Raw genomic sequence first — 18,024 nt, forward strand, 5'->3', positions numbered from 1 at the left:
GTTCCTGACAATAAACGTCACTGGCATAGATGGGTGAACAAAACATATTATGTAGAGTAACTCTCCATTTTCATGATTTTGCTCATTTAATTTTCATTTCACCACAATTGAGGAAATTGAAAAAATAGGTCGCCATCTCCTTCTCCTTTACGTTGATGACATCACTTGTTGTCACATGTAAATCTATCATGAGATTGCAACGAAATCTGAGGGTTGGTGGATAAAAACATGGTTTGAATTTTTGGTTTTTAATTATTTGATCGAATCCTTCAACGTATCTGCACTGAACAGGAAGTGGCTGACTGGCATATCCTGTTTTGAGGCGTCACTCTGTCTGTGCATCTATTTCATTAGCTATTTAGCTTAGCCCGAGCAATGGAACTTGAGTCGGGGGCCCCCCCCCCTGTTTTTTTATTTTTATTTTTTATTTTGTGTTTTTATTTGGCTACTTATTCCCTATACATAGTGAAAATTTTACAAAATATTTAGGTTTGCAAAATAAGCATCCCGATATAGTGAATTGGTAGTGGGGAATGATTTTGAACACAGTCGCTACATTTGCAATCATTCACTCATTCCTGACTGCCTAATCATGATATCATAATTATATAAGGGACCGTGATAGTACCGAAAGTCTTTTGGTCCATGGCGTCATTGTCGCCATCATGGTGATATCTCCTGCTAACACACTGTATGTCAGGTCCACTCGCTAAATGCTGCTTGTTTTTTTTGTTTTATAATTATTACTTAGGATTTTTTGTTTTAGCTTTTTGTGTTGAAACTAAAGTGTTGGCCCAGCCTCTTCCTCGGCTGTACATGCAGTGTGGCGAGCGAGACGCCGCCAGAAAGGTCCAACTTTGACTAGAAATACTGTGACAGACGCTGATGTGTGTTTTGATGAATAAAAAGGCCAAATGGAACATGGAACTGTTGCATTTCTTCTTCTTTAGCTGCTCTAGATGGATTGGAGATTTTTTAAAGTCAACACTGTGCACTTGTATTAATTGCCGACACATGAGCTGTTAATTTCTGTATGAAAAATCTAATTGTCTAAAAAAAAAAAAAGTCACCCCCCAAAAATCAGTGTAACGTAATGTCAGTAATCATTAAACATTTTAATTTTTTCTTGGGCAAATTAAATAAATACAATGCATGCATTAAAAAATATTTTTCGACCAATCAAAACTAATCTGGAAAAAATAGTTTTCCAAAATGCATTTTCAGAAATTGTGTAAACATTTGAAAAATCACAAAAATTGTGTGCACATGCATATATATATATATATATATATATATGTATATAATGTGTGTGTGTGTGTGTGTGTGTGTATATGTACATTATAGCGAGAGTGTTGTGGGAAATCCCAAAATTTTAATGACAAAAAACAAAAACAATTGAGGCTATGAATTATTTCAAAATAGTTTTATGGGATGGAAAACAAATGTCGGCAAATCAATGAGAAATTGTTCCCATGCCTGTCGTTTCCCTTTCGCATGGGTGAGTACCCATCGGCTGCCGTATATTGGGCCCTTGTGCTGTCCATCACCAGCAAGGGGGCGGGCGTGAACATAGCTCTCCACATCGAGTAAAAAAAGAGAAAGTTACCAAAATGGCGGCGTCAACCTGCCCGTCCACTGGAAAACAATAGACGAGCACGAACAGAGCCACAAGCAGCCCTAAAACGGGAGAAGCACCGTCAACCTGCGGCGACCTCTTAAAAAAGGAGCTCGCTCCGAGTTGGCTTCGCTCGGGAGCTAACAAAATTGTCAGGCAGGCAGTCCGTCAGTCAGTCTGTCCCCCGAGCAGAGTTAGTGAGCTAGTCAAAGAGCTAGCTTTGGCTACACGGGGGGAGGGTGGTAAGGGAGGCGGGCGGCCGCAGGAGGAGGCGACCAGGCGAACAACCGGCCAAGCGGGCGGAGGATCAGCTGTTGCCTCAACAGATGCCGTAGAGAGCGCACGGCCCAGCCCCACGTTCACAGTAAGTCCCTTTTGACACACGCGGACAATGTTGTCGTAGCCCCCTAAACGAAAAGGCCACCATTTTGTGGGCCAACCGAGCCGGAAAGGCCTCCGAAGTTGGCGAACAAGTAAGTCCCCTCGAAAGAGTCGCCGAGTGGCTTAGCTCGCGTTAGCTTAGCACCCAGCTAACATCCATCGAGCGACTGAAGTTGCCACCGAGTTAACATGAAATTTCCCCCCTACAACATGCCCTATGCCCCGTGAGCTCACTCGGGCCAAGGGGCCCGCTTCAATTGCCACTTTTTTTCAGTCGTGCAACTTCTAGCGAGTGGAGGAATGTGCTAGCATGTAAACACAACACAAATGTTGCTAATGCGCTAATTAGTTAGCTTTCTGGCCAACTTGGACGCGGCTTGTCGCTGCTCGTTTCCCCGCAGCTCGGCCTCGCGTCTCGCTCTTCTCCCCGGCCAAGAGGCCGTACGGAAGGACGGCCGGCCGACCGGCCGGCGGTGACAGAAGGCCGTGAGCAATCCCAAAGGTCTCCTCCAATGGAGCCAGCAGCACGGCTGGCATTGTAAGGGTCGAGAGACTGACGGACGGACGGAGAGGGTTACGGACGCTCCTAGCCACAAAAGCAATAATTATCATAAGCAAGAGCCACAGTTGGCGTTTTATGGACCTAACCTGAGCCAGCAAGCCATTTTTTGTATTGATGATGGCGGATTTTGTTACACCGCGACACAGCGCGGTGATGGAGCGGCTGCGGCGGAGAATCGAGCTCTTCCGGCAGCATCACAACAGCTGCGAGAGACGCTACGAGGCTGCTGCGCTGGAGAGCCTGGAGCTGGAGAGGCAGCAGACCCTTGCCCTGCACCAGCGCTGCCTGCAGGCCAAGGCCAAGAGGTCCAACAAGCACCGGCAGCCCCCGGCCAGCGCCGGGGAGCAGGCTGGGCAGAGGGCTTCCGGGGCTGCCGGCGGCGGAGGAGGAGGTGGCGGTGTTGGAGCGACGGGCGCGGAGCTCGGCGACGGCAGCGCAGTCGCCGCCGAGCAAAGCCGAAACAGCACGCTAATTGCAGTGAGTAAAACCCCACCACCACTCAGTGAGATACTGGTTTCTTTTGTTGTAATGTTTTATTTTACTCTTTAATTTTAGAATTATGCTGATTGAAAAAACACTTCCCCTACTGTTGACACAACGACCACTACTTGAATCAAAACACTGCTATGGCTCCAAGTATTAATGCCACAAAAAGTTCTACTCCTGTTACTACTACAATTCCTAAATCTATGACGACTTGTACAATTACTGATTACATCATGACTATGACTACTACAACAATATCACTACTACAGCTATAAGTACTACTACAATTGCTACTACTAAAACTACGATTCATATTATGACTACTAAAATTAAGTAAGAACATTCATTTGAGTAATTTTTTTCCAGGACTATTATTGGAACTGTCGGGTGCATCCTAACAATATTTTGGTCTTTACTCATTCAAGCCATGAGCTGGTTTCGTAATGGGGCTCGGTACATTTTGAGTTACGAGTGCTTGGTGCAACAGAATCTAGCTCATTACTCAAATGTAGCCTCATGTCACAAAGCCTAAAAATTGACCAATTGGTGGCTCAATACTGGAAAAATCAGCAAGTTGTTGCAGCACTTCACAGGGGACGAACCCGGTGTCTCCTCGTATGAACCTGCACTGATTGTCGCTTAGATCGTTCGCAGCGTACATGTACCTTTTTCTACTTGAGAAGAACAACGTGTGACACGCTACTTGTGACTCTTGAGTGAAAAGAGGGTGACAGTGTCTAGAATAGACTTGCTTTGGAAGATACTTTCTGCAGTCAAGGGTACCTACTTTTGTATAATAATAGTCATAGGGGTAGGTAGGACATGTTTTATTTACTGCTGCTTCCTTGTTGGTCGGTCAGCCCACTTCAATTGGCTGCATTCCATTCACGTCATAGTTCGTAGACTCAAATGGCTGAAGAGACATTGGTTTTCCCCACAGACCCAAGATTTTAGGTGGTAACTATTCCACGCCTGAGGATTTCACGGTAACGATTCTTTCCGGTAGCGTGTTGTTTCGGTGGGATCATTTGTACGGTACGGTAAAAATCACTGCGCACTAGTTGACTGTACGCGATAGAATCTCTCCTGTGTGGTCACCGCAATTTCACTGTGCCTGTATGTGTGTTTGTGGTGTGGTGTGTGAGAGTTTTTCTTCTATTCTACTTTTGTTTTGTTTTTATTAAGTGGGTTGGGGGGGCGGAACAGGAAACATTTGCACATGCGGGTTGCTATTTTTGTCTGCACGCTTAGAAAGCGCGTGGATGATGGATAGAGATGGCGGCGAGAAAAAAAACACAGAAAGGTGTATTAGTTACTACATTTAAGAAATGGGAATGCCAGTCAGATTTTTCTTTTGAATCATCCGAAGGAGGGCGTATTACCAACCTGCCGTGTGATGCATGCACAAAACACTAAAGAGAATATGACGGGCAACACGATAACAGGGCAAGTACTTGAAGTTGGTCATTAGATCTAGAGGCTAATTGCTATGAAAAATATGAAACAATCTTAATCGTTTAATATTTCAGATTGATAGTCCGGCCTGATTATCCAGACAAATCTACTCTTAACGCATCTCAGTCCACATGATTATCTTCTAGGAAAGGTTTAGAAGATTTAGTGTTCAAAGGCGTCTGACGCCCTTGGCTTGGAAGCGATAAAATGAGAATAAAAATGCACTCATTACCTTTTTTGGATTTAGCCTAAGTCATTGTACTTCAATGAAAGGGGAAAAAACAGCTCATACTCCAACAAATCCAAATAGCTCCAATTGGAGTCATTATCAGCACCAAAATACTTTATAAAGCTGCACATACACTTCTTGTAAAACTGTCTTGAAGCAAAGACTACAGTGGCCCATTCCGACAATGACTTCTGCCTTCTGAAAATTTTTTCTTTTAGGTTGAAAATGACTTTGCTCAACCAAGATACCTTACTATACCACGGCCAAAGGGAGAACCCAGGTTCGTTTTTAGTGCCATAAATACTTGCTCGCGGGGACAATCCCTCGGGGTTCTTTCTACATTATAGGTGGTCCTGGGTCACTACGGGACAGTATGTTAGGCCATCTTAAGTTCACTGCCTCTGGCCTGACGGGACCACTACAAATTTCATAAACAAAAATGTTGAAAGTAACATGTTGCTGCACACATTTTTTGTCCTGTCAGATTTAATCTTAATATACTTACCTGGCGAGTGCCAGTTCTGGCAACCACAACATGCCTCGCCCAAAAAGTCACAATGTCAGACGCTGTAAATGCGGCGTGGCAACAGTTTGGTGCTTTTGTCAGAGTAAAATAAGTATGGAGACATTCTCTGCTTCGCTCTGATCTGACACCGAAAATTCTGATTCGATCACGGCAATTTGTGTGCAGAGTTAAGCATCCATCACATAGCTGGTGGACCTCGAGATGTAAACATACACTTATCGCCAGATAAAGAGCAGATGAACATCGAGATAGAAACAGCTGGATGCCTGTAACAATGGGTTGAAATGAGATAAACAGCAGACAAAATAAAATGTGACCAGTTCAAGCTTAGCATTCCATCCAAGCGCCATCATGAATATTTGACATTTTTGTGCCAGAGTGAAGAGCAAGCATTTAGCAGTAGGTGTTCTTTACTCATTGATTCATTTGTACATGTCTTGTTTAAACAATATTCTAATAATCAATTAAACTGTTGGATATTTTCCTGGTGAAATGGATTTAAAAAAAAGTTTTGACGTCTCAGCGGCTCGTCAGTATGGCAGTAATCTTAGTTGTTCTTTGCAGATGATAAAGAATAAATGCCTGTGATTATTGTTAAATTGTCTGTCATAGGGATGCTCTAATCAGTCGATCGCTGACAATTATCGGTGATTATTTATGGAAGTATCTATGAATCTGGCACCAGAAACACATATGATAACATTCACATGCTTAAAACTTCAATAATGAATTTTCTGGGCCACTCAATGCACTCTGAGCCAAGTGGCTCAATCATATAACACGCCTGTGCATTGTTACTGTGTTTTGTTCATCGGCGTAACAAAAACAAAAAAGGGCGGGGTCAAGGATGCTCTGTGACCTCCACCGCAGGCAGAGGGCTAGCATTAGCATCTTTCTTCGTTGTTTTAGTCTGCTGTTAGGTTTTACACACACGATGACAAACTATTTGGCACATACTGTAGCTTCGCAGCTCCAGATAGATCCAAATCGATTGATAGATTCAAATAGATAAATTGATTATAGATCACAACGATAGAGTGGTCCTGACTGATAGCTTGATCGCTACCTTCATCAATCAACGGTCTCAAACTTGGGCCTTAAACTGGACAGTGATTTCAAACTCGATCGTCAAATTGGTGCCGTTGTTAAATCCAGCTTCTTTCACCTTAGACAGCTGATAATACCTAAACTCTCACATGAACACTTTGAGACAGTAATTCATGCCTTAGTCACATCCCGGTTCGATTACTGCAGTGCCCTTTACTTTGGAGTCAGCCAGTCCTCCATTAAGCGCCTTCAGCTGGTCCAGAATGCCGCTGCTCGCCTCTTGACTGGTACTCGTAAGAGGGAGCACATAACTCCTACTCTGGCATCCCTTCACTGGCTCCCCATTCATTTTAGAATTATTTTCAAGATCCTCCTCTTTGTTTTCAAATCTCTGAATAATCCCGCGCCACTTTACCTCTCTGAGCTCATCCGCCCCTACACACCTGCCCGGCGCCTCAGGTCTGTGGACCAGACATTATTTGAAGTACCAAGAACTAAACTGAGGCTCAGAGGGGATCGAGCCTTTTCTGTTGCTGGTCCCTCTCTCTGGAATGACCTCCCACTGAACATTCGGCAAGCCTCCTCGCTGCCCATCTTCAAAGCCCTCCTCAAAACTCACTTGTATTCTTTGGCATTCGACTCAGCATGACTTAGATTTGTTCTTGGTTTTACTGTTTGGTGCTTTCTACCGCCTTTATTACCAATTTGTCTTACTGTTTATTGTGCATGTTAAATTTCTCCATGTACAGCACTTTGTATGCAGCGATGGCTGTTTGAAAGTGCTCTATAAATACTGTTGACTTGACTTGTTGACTTGTTGACCTTCAGAGATGGGCTGTAAGTAGATAGTCAAATACATCAAAATAAATTTGTCCAGATATACAGACCAAGACAGAGCTAGAGATCCATCTAGGTTTTTGGATCCAGATAGAAGCGGTAGCATTTGTCTTTAGCTGCAGGTTTACGTGATTAGATGCCAGAGCAGTCAGAGCCATTGTGATAGACAAGCAGACACACTGGCATGTTGTTGTCCCTCTCAGAAGGTCATCTCCATGGCTACCAGGGGTGGAGTCATACCAGAATTTCAAGTTCTGAAACTTCAATCACTCGGTTGTTCAGCTCACTTTGACTCACCAAAAACGCTCTCTCTCACACACACACACACACGCGTGCACACACACACACACACACATTCACTTACTCACTTGTTACTGGCCCACTTGTCACGTGACTTGATGTTTACAGCTCATGGGGGAAGGTTCCGAGTTTGTCACATCAGTGGAGACCAGGCTTGGGCAAACTTGTGAAGCATACTATGTACTGTACATGTCGCTTTAAATTATATATTTTTTCTACAATTTAAAAACAAATATTTGAAATAACCATTTGTGTAATGATAAATTGGCGGCACGGTGAGTCGTGGGTTCACATCCGTCCCCGGCCTTCCTGTGTGGAGTTGCATGTTCTTCCCATGCCTGCGATGGTTTTCTCCGGATACTGGTTTCCTCCCACATTCCAAAAACCATGCTTGGTTGGTTGATTGATAACTCCAGGTTGTCCGTAGGTGTGATTGTGAGTGTGAATGGTTGTTTGTTTATTAATCGATATTATGAAAAGAATTTGTAGTTTTTCTTTATTATGGCTGGACTTCTCAAAGGGAAAGAGTTGGCACATCCTTGGCTCCAATGCAAAGTGGGCCAGTGGCATGTGGACCATTGCTGCAGAGGTGGACCAGAACCAGGGCCATGCCCATTGTCCTGGCTCCGAGGTCCTGGTCTGTGCAAGCCTCCCGATGGAGGAAGCAGTCCGCCTCGTTTTTATGGTGGGCAAGATAGTGCGTGTATCCTCAGGTCACTCAGTTTGTACTTCCAACATGCTTGTTTACATTCAAATATTTTAACTTTAAATGTCTAGAATTTTGATGACATTGGCTCATCATGTTGTAGTAAATGGAACACTTGACAACCATATGCAGAATAATTTTCCATTTTTCGTTGAAGGCCCAATAATGAAAATGACTCGGTGCTGACTCAGCTGTTGCTTTTGCTATTTCTGGATTTTATTTTGGGTTCATGTATATTTCCAAACTCAGCATTTCTGTCGCTGTTTGTCTCTCATGTTTTCCTACGCTTGGGATACAGTACCCCACCTCCTCCCCTCATGGGTTACCATCCCATCCCCCGTACAAATTGAAATCTGCGAGATGGGAATATTTTTTAAAACATTCAGAGCACTTAATTCTGTCTACGATTTTTAAACACACTTAAAATAATACTAATACAGTTAAATGCATTGAATATATTGAGAGCATTGAGTATTGTACAAACAATGTTTACAGTAAATAAGTAAAAAAAAAATTGCTAACAGAGTGAATTTGCTTTTCGATGGGGAATTTTTAAAAGTTCCATCTGATTCATCAATTAATCAACAGAACAGTCAATTACTAAAATAATTTACTTCCTTCCCAAGTCATTAATCTTTGTATTATTTTCATTTTTTTGTTTTACTGCAAATCCTGTTATGTTTCTGGACTGAACACTTGGCTGGCTGTCAAAAAAAAAAACAATTCGGCTTGGATTGGATGAAATGGATTCAGAGCATTTTGATTCATTTCAATGGCAGAAATTGAAGTCCTTCGTGTGTTTCATGGGCCCCATTTTTGGTTTGCGTTGCAGTTGCAGGAAACGGTCAAGAGAAAGCTGGAAAGCGCCGGTTCGCCTTTGGGCCGCGAGCAAGTCAACGGCTTTTCGGACGGCTTCCCGCACAACAAGAAGGCCTGCATGGATGCCGCCGCCAAGGCCAATGGCTCCCCCATGGACTCCAAGTTGGGTCTGGGCGACGCACTGGCCTCCAACGGCACCCACGGGCCCGCCATCGAGTTGGCAGCAGATGGCGCCAAGGAGGCGGCGGTGGGCGACTTCCACCGCAAGGAGATGAAGCAGGAGCCCGACGACATTCTGCCCATCATGCCGCCGTCGGCAGGAGGAAACAACAACAACCTCTTCCCGGACCTCAACTTAGATGAGCAGGAGTGGTCAGACCTCATGGAGGAGCTCAACTGTACCGTGCCCTACGAGGACATCCAGGACATCCTCAACGATGGCTTCGAGGACCGCAAAGACCCTCTGGAGATGACGCCCAACCAAGGAAGTGGCGGAGTGGCGGGCAGCCAGTCCTCCCAGAGTCTCCTTCCTCTGGATTTGGGAAGCGTGAAAGCCGAGTTTTCCCCGTCCGCCTTTGAGCAGGACTCGCGCACCGGGTCCCCTCACGTTCGCTCGGCGTCTTCTGGGCCTCCCCCTCCTTCTCACCCCACCAGCTCTCCGGCAGCCACTTCGTCCGCCTCCTCTCTGGCCGCGCCACCGCCCAGGCAGCACCCGGCGCCCCCCAATCACCTCCTCACCAAAGACCTGTCCCCCGCACAACAGCTTCAGCAACTGGCTGCCCAGCAGCAGCGGGCGCAGCAGCTCCACAGCCAGCTGCAGCACAGACAGACGCCGCCCGCCGGGGCCAAGTTCCACAGCCAGGGGGGCCCCCACGCTCACCCCCCGCCCTGGACGCAGATGGCTGCCCCCTCACAGAGCCCGCTGGGGCCGGCGTTTGGTGTGGACAAGCCGGCCACCCCCTCCTTGTACCCACAGGACTTCAATTCCAGCACGCAGAAGCAGCGCCTTATGTCTGGCCAGCCCCCCAAGGGCTCGCCCAAGGCAGGGGCCAACAGCTACATGTCAGGGGCCGCCGGCCACTCCGGCTTGCTTAGCCACCCGGCTCAGGGGCCCCCTCTGAACCACGCGCCAGCGCCGGGGGGCCAGGCGGCCATGTTGAACTACAACAACACCAAACCCCTTTCCCACTTTGAGGCCGGGCCCGGTCCACCCCGGCCCGCCAACAGCCAGAACCAGAACAAGGCCGCCTTGCTCAGCTTGCTCAGACAACAACAGCAGCAGCAGCAGCAGCAGCAGCAGCAGCAAATGAAGCAGAAGAACAACATGAACTTCCGGCAACACCTAACACACTCGCAGGTAACACGCACGCACACGGACAACTTCAGGGATGTCCGTCATAGACTTTCGAGGTGCAACAATTCAGTGGTTAATTAACATCTAATCAATAATGAAATTAATTGAGAAATAATTTTGATGATCGATTACTCGTTAAGAGTCCTGGTCGAATTTGATATTTTCCAAATCTTCTGAATTTCTGCCTCTTAATAGGAAACTTCTGGTTTCTGTCCTCCTCCACGAAAGCAGACTCATTTTTGTTTTTGTTTTGGATTTTGTTTTGTTTTGTTTTTTTTTTTCAAAATAAGGCATTTGCAAACATCTTTTAACTTTGAAAAGAATGGTCAATATTTTTTCTTTTCTTTTTCTCTCTCTCTCTGAATGTTTCACACCAAACCAGTAACTGCAGAATCATCAACTGGTTGGTCTACTTAATGGCTTGACTGATATAAAGGGATGTTTTTTAATATACCGGTGATCGGATTTATGAGAAAAAAATTGAAAGATTATTTACAAAAATAATTTGGTGCAGATAAGGCTGTCACAAACAAATCATTTTAGAATTGATTAATCAATCAAATATTCTGCTGAGTACTTAGGTAACCAAGTAAACTGACAATCCCCCCCCCCCCAGCTGCTTTTATTGAGGCCCTCATTTACTGTTTGTTTTATTCTTTCTTTTCTCTCTATCATGGCCAATTCAAACCCTTGAAAACCAAAGTTCTTCAAATTCCTTATTTGCTTGATTGAATTGTACAACTTGGCACAATGGGATTCATTCTCGACCCAACATTTGAAAATATCACTCTTTTTGTGTGTTTTCTAGCAGATGATGTCATTCATCAATTTTTGGAAAGGGCGGCAATTTTACGACACTTTCTTAGGTTTGGCGTTGATTGGCTTACGGAACTCGAAAGAATGACCACATTTAGATTTGGCATGGTGGAGTTACTCTGCTCATCATGTGGTCATTAGTAAAACAAAAGGGGACTATTGAGCAAGTATTTCATTTTCTAGCTTGCTTTAAAATGTACAAAATTGGGCGAGTAGACTGAAATGTGCAAGTTTAAAAAAATGAAAAATAAAATAAGAACTGATCTTATGCAGTAAAGTAAGGAATAAATGTGTGTGCGTTTACAAAAAGTCTGTCCATGGCCCAAAGTGTCCTCAAGCTTAAAAAGAAAAACACCAACAGATTGCTCACGAGATACAGCTGCTTATTAACATGAGCTCATAGCTAACCTTAGCCCAGCAGGTGATTGGGCAAGAGTTTGTCCTGCAGGTGGTGCTAGACACTGCCTCCAACCAGCTGCTTGAACGTAACTCATTTATCCATCCATCCGTGCCGGACGGAGCCTTTCCCAGCAGTCAACTCGAGTCAAAGTCCATTGGGGGTTTATTTTGCTCTACTTCTTGCAGGCCCCAACTGACACAGACAACACTCAGAATCTGTGCGTGTGTGTGTTTAGAAAAATGTCATTAGATAGGGCCGGGCAAAATGACTGAAAAGTACATCACGATACATGTATTTCATATTGGCCGATGTGTACATCTCTCTCATATTTTAATGATTTTGACTTCAGTGCGATGCCGGGGAACTGACATGACTCACATGATCGTCATTAAAAAGTACAATATTTGGTTCATAAAAAGTAATTGTGAAAATACATGATAAGACATGGATTAGAACCAAATTGCTTAGCTGCGGCCATACTTTTTTTTTTTTTTTTTTGGTTGATATGTGGACGTCACGCTCTGTTTGTGTCTTCTTGTAGCAGGACCAGAACTCGTACCCGGCGCCTCCACACGGGCCCAATCCCGCTAGCACCCTGACGTCCGCGCCGGGCGGTAGCGGAATGGCGGCCCAGCCCGGGCCCAACGCCATGGCGAGTAACCACGGCAATACGGCCTACCTCAGCAGCCAGGCGGCGGCACTCAAGCAACAACAGCAACAGCAGATTCTGGACCAGCAAAAGCAGCAGTACCTGCAGAGACAGCAGATGATGGCTGAACAGGTCACTTTCCACTCCATCCATTTTCCAATCCGCTTTATCCTCACAAGGGTCGCAGGGCATGCTGGAGCCTATCCCAACTGTTTTCTGGCAGTAGGTGGGGTATATCCTGAACCAGTTCCCAGCAATGCAGACATATACGAACAACCATTCATATTCACTCACACACAATTTAGACTGTTCAATCAGCTTGCCATGCATGTTTTGGGAATGTGGGAGGAAACCGGAGTACCCGGGGAAAACCCACGCAGGCACGGGGAGAACATGCAAAGTCCACACAGGAAGGGCGGACCCGAACCCACGACCTCGGCACTGTGAGGTCAACGCACTAACCATTTGACCACCGGGATGCCCCCTTTCCACTACATTCCTTCCAAAAAGGCTCATGGGCCTCCATGTCGCTGACGCTCAGAAACTTTGCACGATTTCTCATGGGACCAAGGTTTAAAAAAAACAAACAAAATAGCTCAAAGTAAAATTGAAAAATAAATAAAATGAAAAAAATTAACAAGCTACATTGTACATTTAAAAAGCTACCCAAAAAAAACAATTTAAACCTTGTTAATGTTAGACGTCTTAATTATTGACCCGTATGCAACTTCCTCTTTTCTCCGACCACACGCTCGCCGGTGACAAACTCTGTTGTTCATGTTGCGCCGTGCAGGAGAAACAACGTCAGCAGGACCAGCAGCTCCAGAGACACCTGACCAGACCACCCCCTCAGTACCAGGACCAAGCCGGACAGAATGCCAATCAGAACGCTTTTGCCCAGGCTCCCGTCAGCCAGTTTACAGGTCAGAAAATCATCAATATGTGCTCCATCACAGAACAGGCTTTTTTCAATTCCACTCCAATGTATTTATTTCTACAGCACGTATTTTCCCTCTTTCTTCCAAAATCTGTTTGATATTTTCACTGCCAGCTCTACCAAATTAAAAAAAAAGAGAGAGACACGCAGATGCAGAAAGGACAAATATAAAATTTTTGGGGGGAGTATGCTTAGAAACAACAACACAGTTGTTCACAAAGAGTAATAATATCAACTTACAGTCTGAGCACTACTTTCAGCCTTCCTGGTGTTCTTCACACATCTCCCAAAACATATTTGCAAATATAATTTTTTTTCTTGCAGTGGCATGCAAATGAGCCAGTGCGCTCATTTGCGTACAACACGGCTGTTTCGTCATTGACGTCAATATCACTTCTCCTTTTTTTTCTTCTTCTTTTTAAGTCACAATGTTAACTGCATGAACTTGAGAGACGTCACTAAAATATTACACCTTGATGTCAAGTCAATTATGAAGATCAGTTATGAGTTGGATTCATATACACAAATGCAAGTAAATATGTGAAATCACAGGGTCAATGAAATGTTTAAAAAAAATACAAAATGCGTTAAAACAAAAAGCATGGCACGTGATGGGAAATTGGTGCTGATCACGTCGCTTTCAGCTGATTGGAAAAAGATCATGTTTTTAATGTTTCCAAGTTTTAAAGGTTGCAAATCAAAAGCTGTGCTATGCAGTTATTGATAATGTCGTGCGACAAAAACATCAACCCTACGATCTTACTCTTCTCTTATTTCGGTTATTCTTGTTTGTGAGCTATTGAGTTAGTGTTGTTGCTATATGAATTTCACATGCCATACGCTTTGCTATGTCTTCCTTGTGACTCATATTCCAGGTGTTTAAGGCAACTGTTAGTCGTGAAACAATTAAATGTTGTTCTTGCGATTATGATAGGAATTTCAAATCGGCCTAATGATATGCAAGGGAGGTTTTCATGCTTTTGTTGCGACTAACGCGTGTCATTCTTTGTCCGCCTCAGCTTCGTCTCAGTCACTGGCCAGCGTGTCTTCCATGGGAGGCCCCGCACCCTCCAGCCAGCGCATGTTTCCTCAGCCACAAGGCATGATGGGACTCAACATGGCCTCCGGTGCCATGTCGGCTGGCGGCGCGGCTCCACCGCCAACGGTTAGTCAGGTGGACCTTGGGCTGACCTCCTGCGGAGGCGGAGCTGGTGTGGATGTCCAGCAGGTGCTGTACAACAACATGACCCTTCACCCAAGCGGTGGGCATGGCAGCGGCGGGCACGCGCCCCAACAGCGCCAGCCCTTGTACAGGCACACCCTGTTGTCCCAGCAGCACCTCAGCAAACAGTCCAACGCTGCCGCCATGTTAAAGCAGCAGCAGATGGCCACCGCCCGCATGCCCGCCAACATGCAGGCCGCTCAGAGCGCAGTTTGGCAGCAACCAACGCCACCCGCTAGCGCCGGTCTTCCTCCCAACGCCTTCACCAACACCACCAACGCCTTCCACATGCAGCAGCAGCAACCTCGCATACCCAAGATGGCCGCTACCGCTTTTAACACCAACCCCACCGGGCGGCCTGGGGCGGGCATGATGCAGAGCACCCAACAGAGGGCGCCACCCAACCCACAAAATCTGGGCCCGCCCCAGACTCAACAGCAAGCCACTCAGAACCACCCGACCAATCAGAGCGTTCTCCCCGACCTCGTGGCATTTGGGGCGACGGCCAGTGGCGGGCGGCAAGGCCTGGCATGTAACCAAGGTTACCAGGTCAGCAGGACGGCCAATCAGCAGCAGCTCTCCTTCGGCTACAACGCCACTGCCGGGAGCTTCGCCGCCGAGAGCGACTTGGTGGAGTCACTGCTCAAGGGGCAGAGCGCTCACGAGTGGATGGCTGACCTTGACGAGCTGCTCGCCTCTCACCAGTAGACGCCGACACGCTTTCCGTCACCACCAACTGGGAGCGACCCGCCCGCATCTTGTCTCGAGTCCCGGGTATTAGTTGTCACCATGTCATGCGTTTTATGTGACATCACATGTTATCAAATGTTCCACGAAGCGTCAGATGGCACATCGCACATGTGCCCCCAAGCAGTGTCATGTGACACGTCGCGTGATGTTACGATGTGTCATGTAACACTTTACATGCATCATGTGACATCTGTATCACGTGATTCATCATGTGACACCACCTGGGGCATATGTTGTGCAACACGTCACACATGACATTAACCTGACATGTAACATCAGACAAGTTGTGATGCCACATGACACCATTTGTTCACATGTTTCGTGATGTCAAATGTTACATTACATGTTACAATTAATTCTTGAGTTGAGTTTGACGTTGACTTCCCGGTTGCACTCACACAGGTTGATGAATGCACGGTTCACTCGGACTAGAATGCGTTGCCATTGGCCGGCCGGCGGAGTTTATGCGCCACCTTGTTCATGTTTAAATGTTTCTAAATCTATTTTTTGTATGTAATGTTGCGATCTGGACATAGATGTTATTTTTATATATGGCAGACCATTTTTGTAAGTATTTTCTACTTTTGATATGTTCGTGTTAAACAAGAGAATTATGTCTTGTAAATATACTACTCCAAAAACACTTCCTGTGTGTGTGTGTGTGTGTAATGTGTAAGGATGAATTGCATGACTGTATTTGCATGCGTTGCCAATAATTTGACATTAGTGCTGGGGGCCCCGCCCACTTGAGGCCACAGTGTTGGAACCGATTGCCGAGACCGCACACTGGACAAGACACCATGGATGAGCAGCAGCATCATCAGCTTGTTGGCCTGGCTGCCGTTACTGTCGCTGCCGTTCTGGAGCAAGGTGAGTCAGGCAGCCAATTTGGAGGAGGGGGCGGGGGTGCTGTCATTCCAAATTGGACGTGTTTTGTAATTGTCATTTTTGTAACTTTTGTTAAATTGTGTTTGTGGTTTTCGTTTGAATGGGAGTTTGGCCATTGTTGTATATTTATATTATATAATATAGTTTTGTTATTTTGACTTCAAAATGGCGCCGCAAGAGTGGCTGCGTTTCCAGCAACTACTATATTTTGTTGTACTACTTCCTTTCATAACTTTGCTGATGTGAATTGGGAATTTCTCCATTGCGAGACTAAATAAGGTTTTCTTATCTGATATATATGTTGGTGTGTAAAAAATGTTTTGTTTTTTTATGGTTATTCGTGACTAATCGTGTGTCGGTGTGCAATTTGTGTCAGTGTAATTGTTTAATTTGTGTCTGAGTCCATATTGTGTATATCTGTGCGCAGCGTACTTCTCCTTGCAGGTGATAAGCGCCCGGAGGAAGTTTCGCGTGTCACCCCCGTGTACGAGTGGACCTCCCCAATTTGAGAGAGTCTTCAGGGCCCAGTAAGTGCATGACGTCACATGATGAACCTCCTTTGCCTCCTCCTCAATTCTGATGAACTCGCAGAGTGAATTGCTCAGAATATTTCCCTCTATTCATCGCCATCTTGTGGACGTCCGGAGTCTTCTTCAGCCAAGGTGACGTCACAGCTACACTCACAGGGGCGTGTAGTTTGCGGTGACGTACGTGATGAATCGCGTGTGCTTGTGCGTGTCCCCCAGGTGCGTCTTGCGCGTGCGGCGCGGCCTACGTGATGGCGCGTCTGTGTTACTTTCAAGGTTACGCAGAGTCGCCGCAGCAACGGTCAGTTGGCATACCTCACGTCCCGTGACATTTCTGAAACGCTATTAGTATAGTGGGGCCTTGAGATACGTGTGACTTGACTATTTTCGAGCCACCCCCCTCCCCTCCCCCTTTGGCTTTTAGATATGAGCACCTCGTGGTGGCAGTGAGCTCACCTCACGTGACAATCAGGGTAATTCGTAACCCCCACCACCCTTGAAAGGCTTGACGTTTTTGTTAACTGCCATCTTAGTTTGTTTTGTTTAATTTCAGAATAAACTTAAGTGGCAGTTTGTGTAATACAACCCCCCCACACACACACACACACACGCACACTTAGCCTCCACTAGCAGAATGCTAACAGAGGGAATCTCTATGAATACATGGACTAATAAAATGCCCCTTTAAGATCAACAGTGCAAGCAACACGTACAGACAGACAATAATGGCACTACAGTACCAGTAATATATTTATCCTCTGTAAACAGTCCAAAATAGGGGTTGAAGAGTTGAGAGAATCTGAGATGTCTCCATGTATTTTTTGTCTGATCAACTGCCCACATTTGGCCAAGACACTGAGCAAAACTATGGCAAATTTCAAATTGTTGGGGGTAATTCTATTTTATAATCACTGTATGTTTTTACTATTGTCATTACAAATAACATGACTTTTTTCCCCTGGAACCCCTGAAACTCATGTTTATTCATCTGAAAGAAGTGGGAAGATGTTTTGAGTTACGAGCGTGGTCACAGAAAAAATTCAAGTCGTACTGTATATCAGGGCGACCTTGTATGACTTTACAGTGATGACGTCATGACGTTGTTTGCCATTTGTCAGTTTGCGGGCGCTCTACGTGAGCGCGGGCTTCCTCTGGCTGCTCATCGGCTTCTCCTGCATCGGCATTTTGCTGTCCTTCTGGCGACTTGCCGGCCGACTCCAACTTCTCAACTAGGCCGCCTGAGCCGTTGGTCATCGGCCCAACTTCAGCGACTAATAAAAATGCAATCTGTCCAATTTTTGAAGACTTTGTTTTTAATTGCATAGAGTACGGTGGCCGACAGAGGAAATGCGCTGCAAACAGCCGAACGCTGCTAACTCAGGAATGCTGCAAATCAAAAATTTGATACAAACACACGTTAGCTAAAACCCACAAAACAAAATTCCTGCAGGTAAGACATGCTGCAAACGCTACAAACACAGGAAAGGAATGCTGCAATCGCGGCAACAAAGTGGAAGC

At 45.6% G+C, this 18,024-nt stretch overlaps 2 protein-coding genes across 4 annotated transcripts; both read left to right on the plus strand.

Annotated features, from left to right (window-relative positions):
* Positions 1 to 1,586: 1,586 nt before the first annotated feature.
* On the plus strand, positions 1,587 to 15,734 carry maml1 (mastermind-like transcriptional coactivator 1). Of its 3 annotated transcripts, XM_052057065.1 has the most exons (6): positions 1,587 to 1,979; positions 2,705 to 3,035; positions 8,977 to 10,320; positions 12,075 to 12,314; positions 12,976 to 13,105; positions 14,139 to 15,734. In XM_052057065.1, the coding sequence occupies exons 2-6, from the start codon at positions 2,712 to 2,714 to the stop codon at positions 15,047 to 15,049; spliced, it is 2,949 nt and encodes a 982-aa protein (XP_051913025.1). In that variant the 5' UTR covers positions 1,587 to 1,979; positions 2,705 to 2,711; the 3' UTR covers positions 15,050 to 15,734. The 3 variants fall into 3 exon arrangements, with proteins under 3 accessions (XP_051913025.1, XP_051912862.1, XP_051912947.1); XM_052056902.1 differs by having other exon boundaries at positions 1,587 to 3,035; XM_052056987.1 differs by having other exon boundaries at positions 1,587 to 3,035; positions 12,078 to 12,314.
* A 149-nt stretch (positions 15,735 to 15,883) lies between these two features.
* On the plus strand, positions 15,884 to 17,776 carry ltc4s (leukotriene C4 synthase). Its single transcript, XM_052057189.1, has 4 exons — positions 15,884 to 15,961; positions 16,407 to 16,506; positions 16,571 to 16,807; positions 17,625 to 17,776. The coding sequence occupies exons 1-3, from the start codon at positions 15,892 to 15,894 to the stop codon at positions 16,683 to 16,685; spliced, it is 285 nt and encodes a 94-aa protein (XP_051913149.1). The 5' UTR covers positions 15,884 to 15,891; the 3' UTR covers positions 16,686 to 16,807; positions 17,625 to 17,776.
* The last annotated feature ends 248 nt before the right edge of the window (positions 17,777 to 18,024 follow it).

Source organism: Hippocampus zosterae, chromosome 1 (genome assembly GCF_025434085.1).
Source record: "Hippocampus zosterae strain Florida chromosome 1, ASM2543408v3, whole genome shotgun sequence".
In the NCBI taxonomy this organism is placed as follows: domain Eukaryota; kingdom Metazoa; phylum Chordata; class Actinopteri; order Syngnathiformes; family Syngnathidae; genus Hippocampus; species Hippocampus zosterae.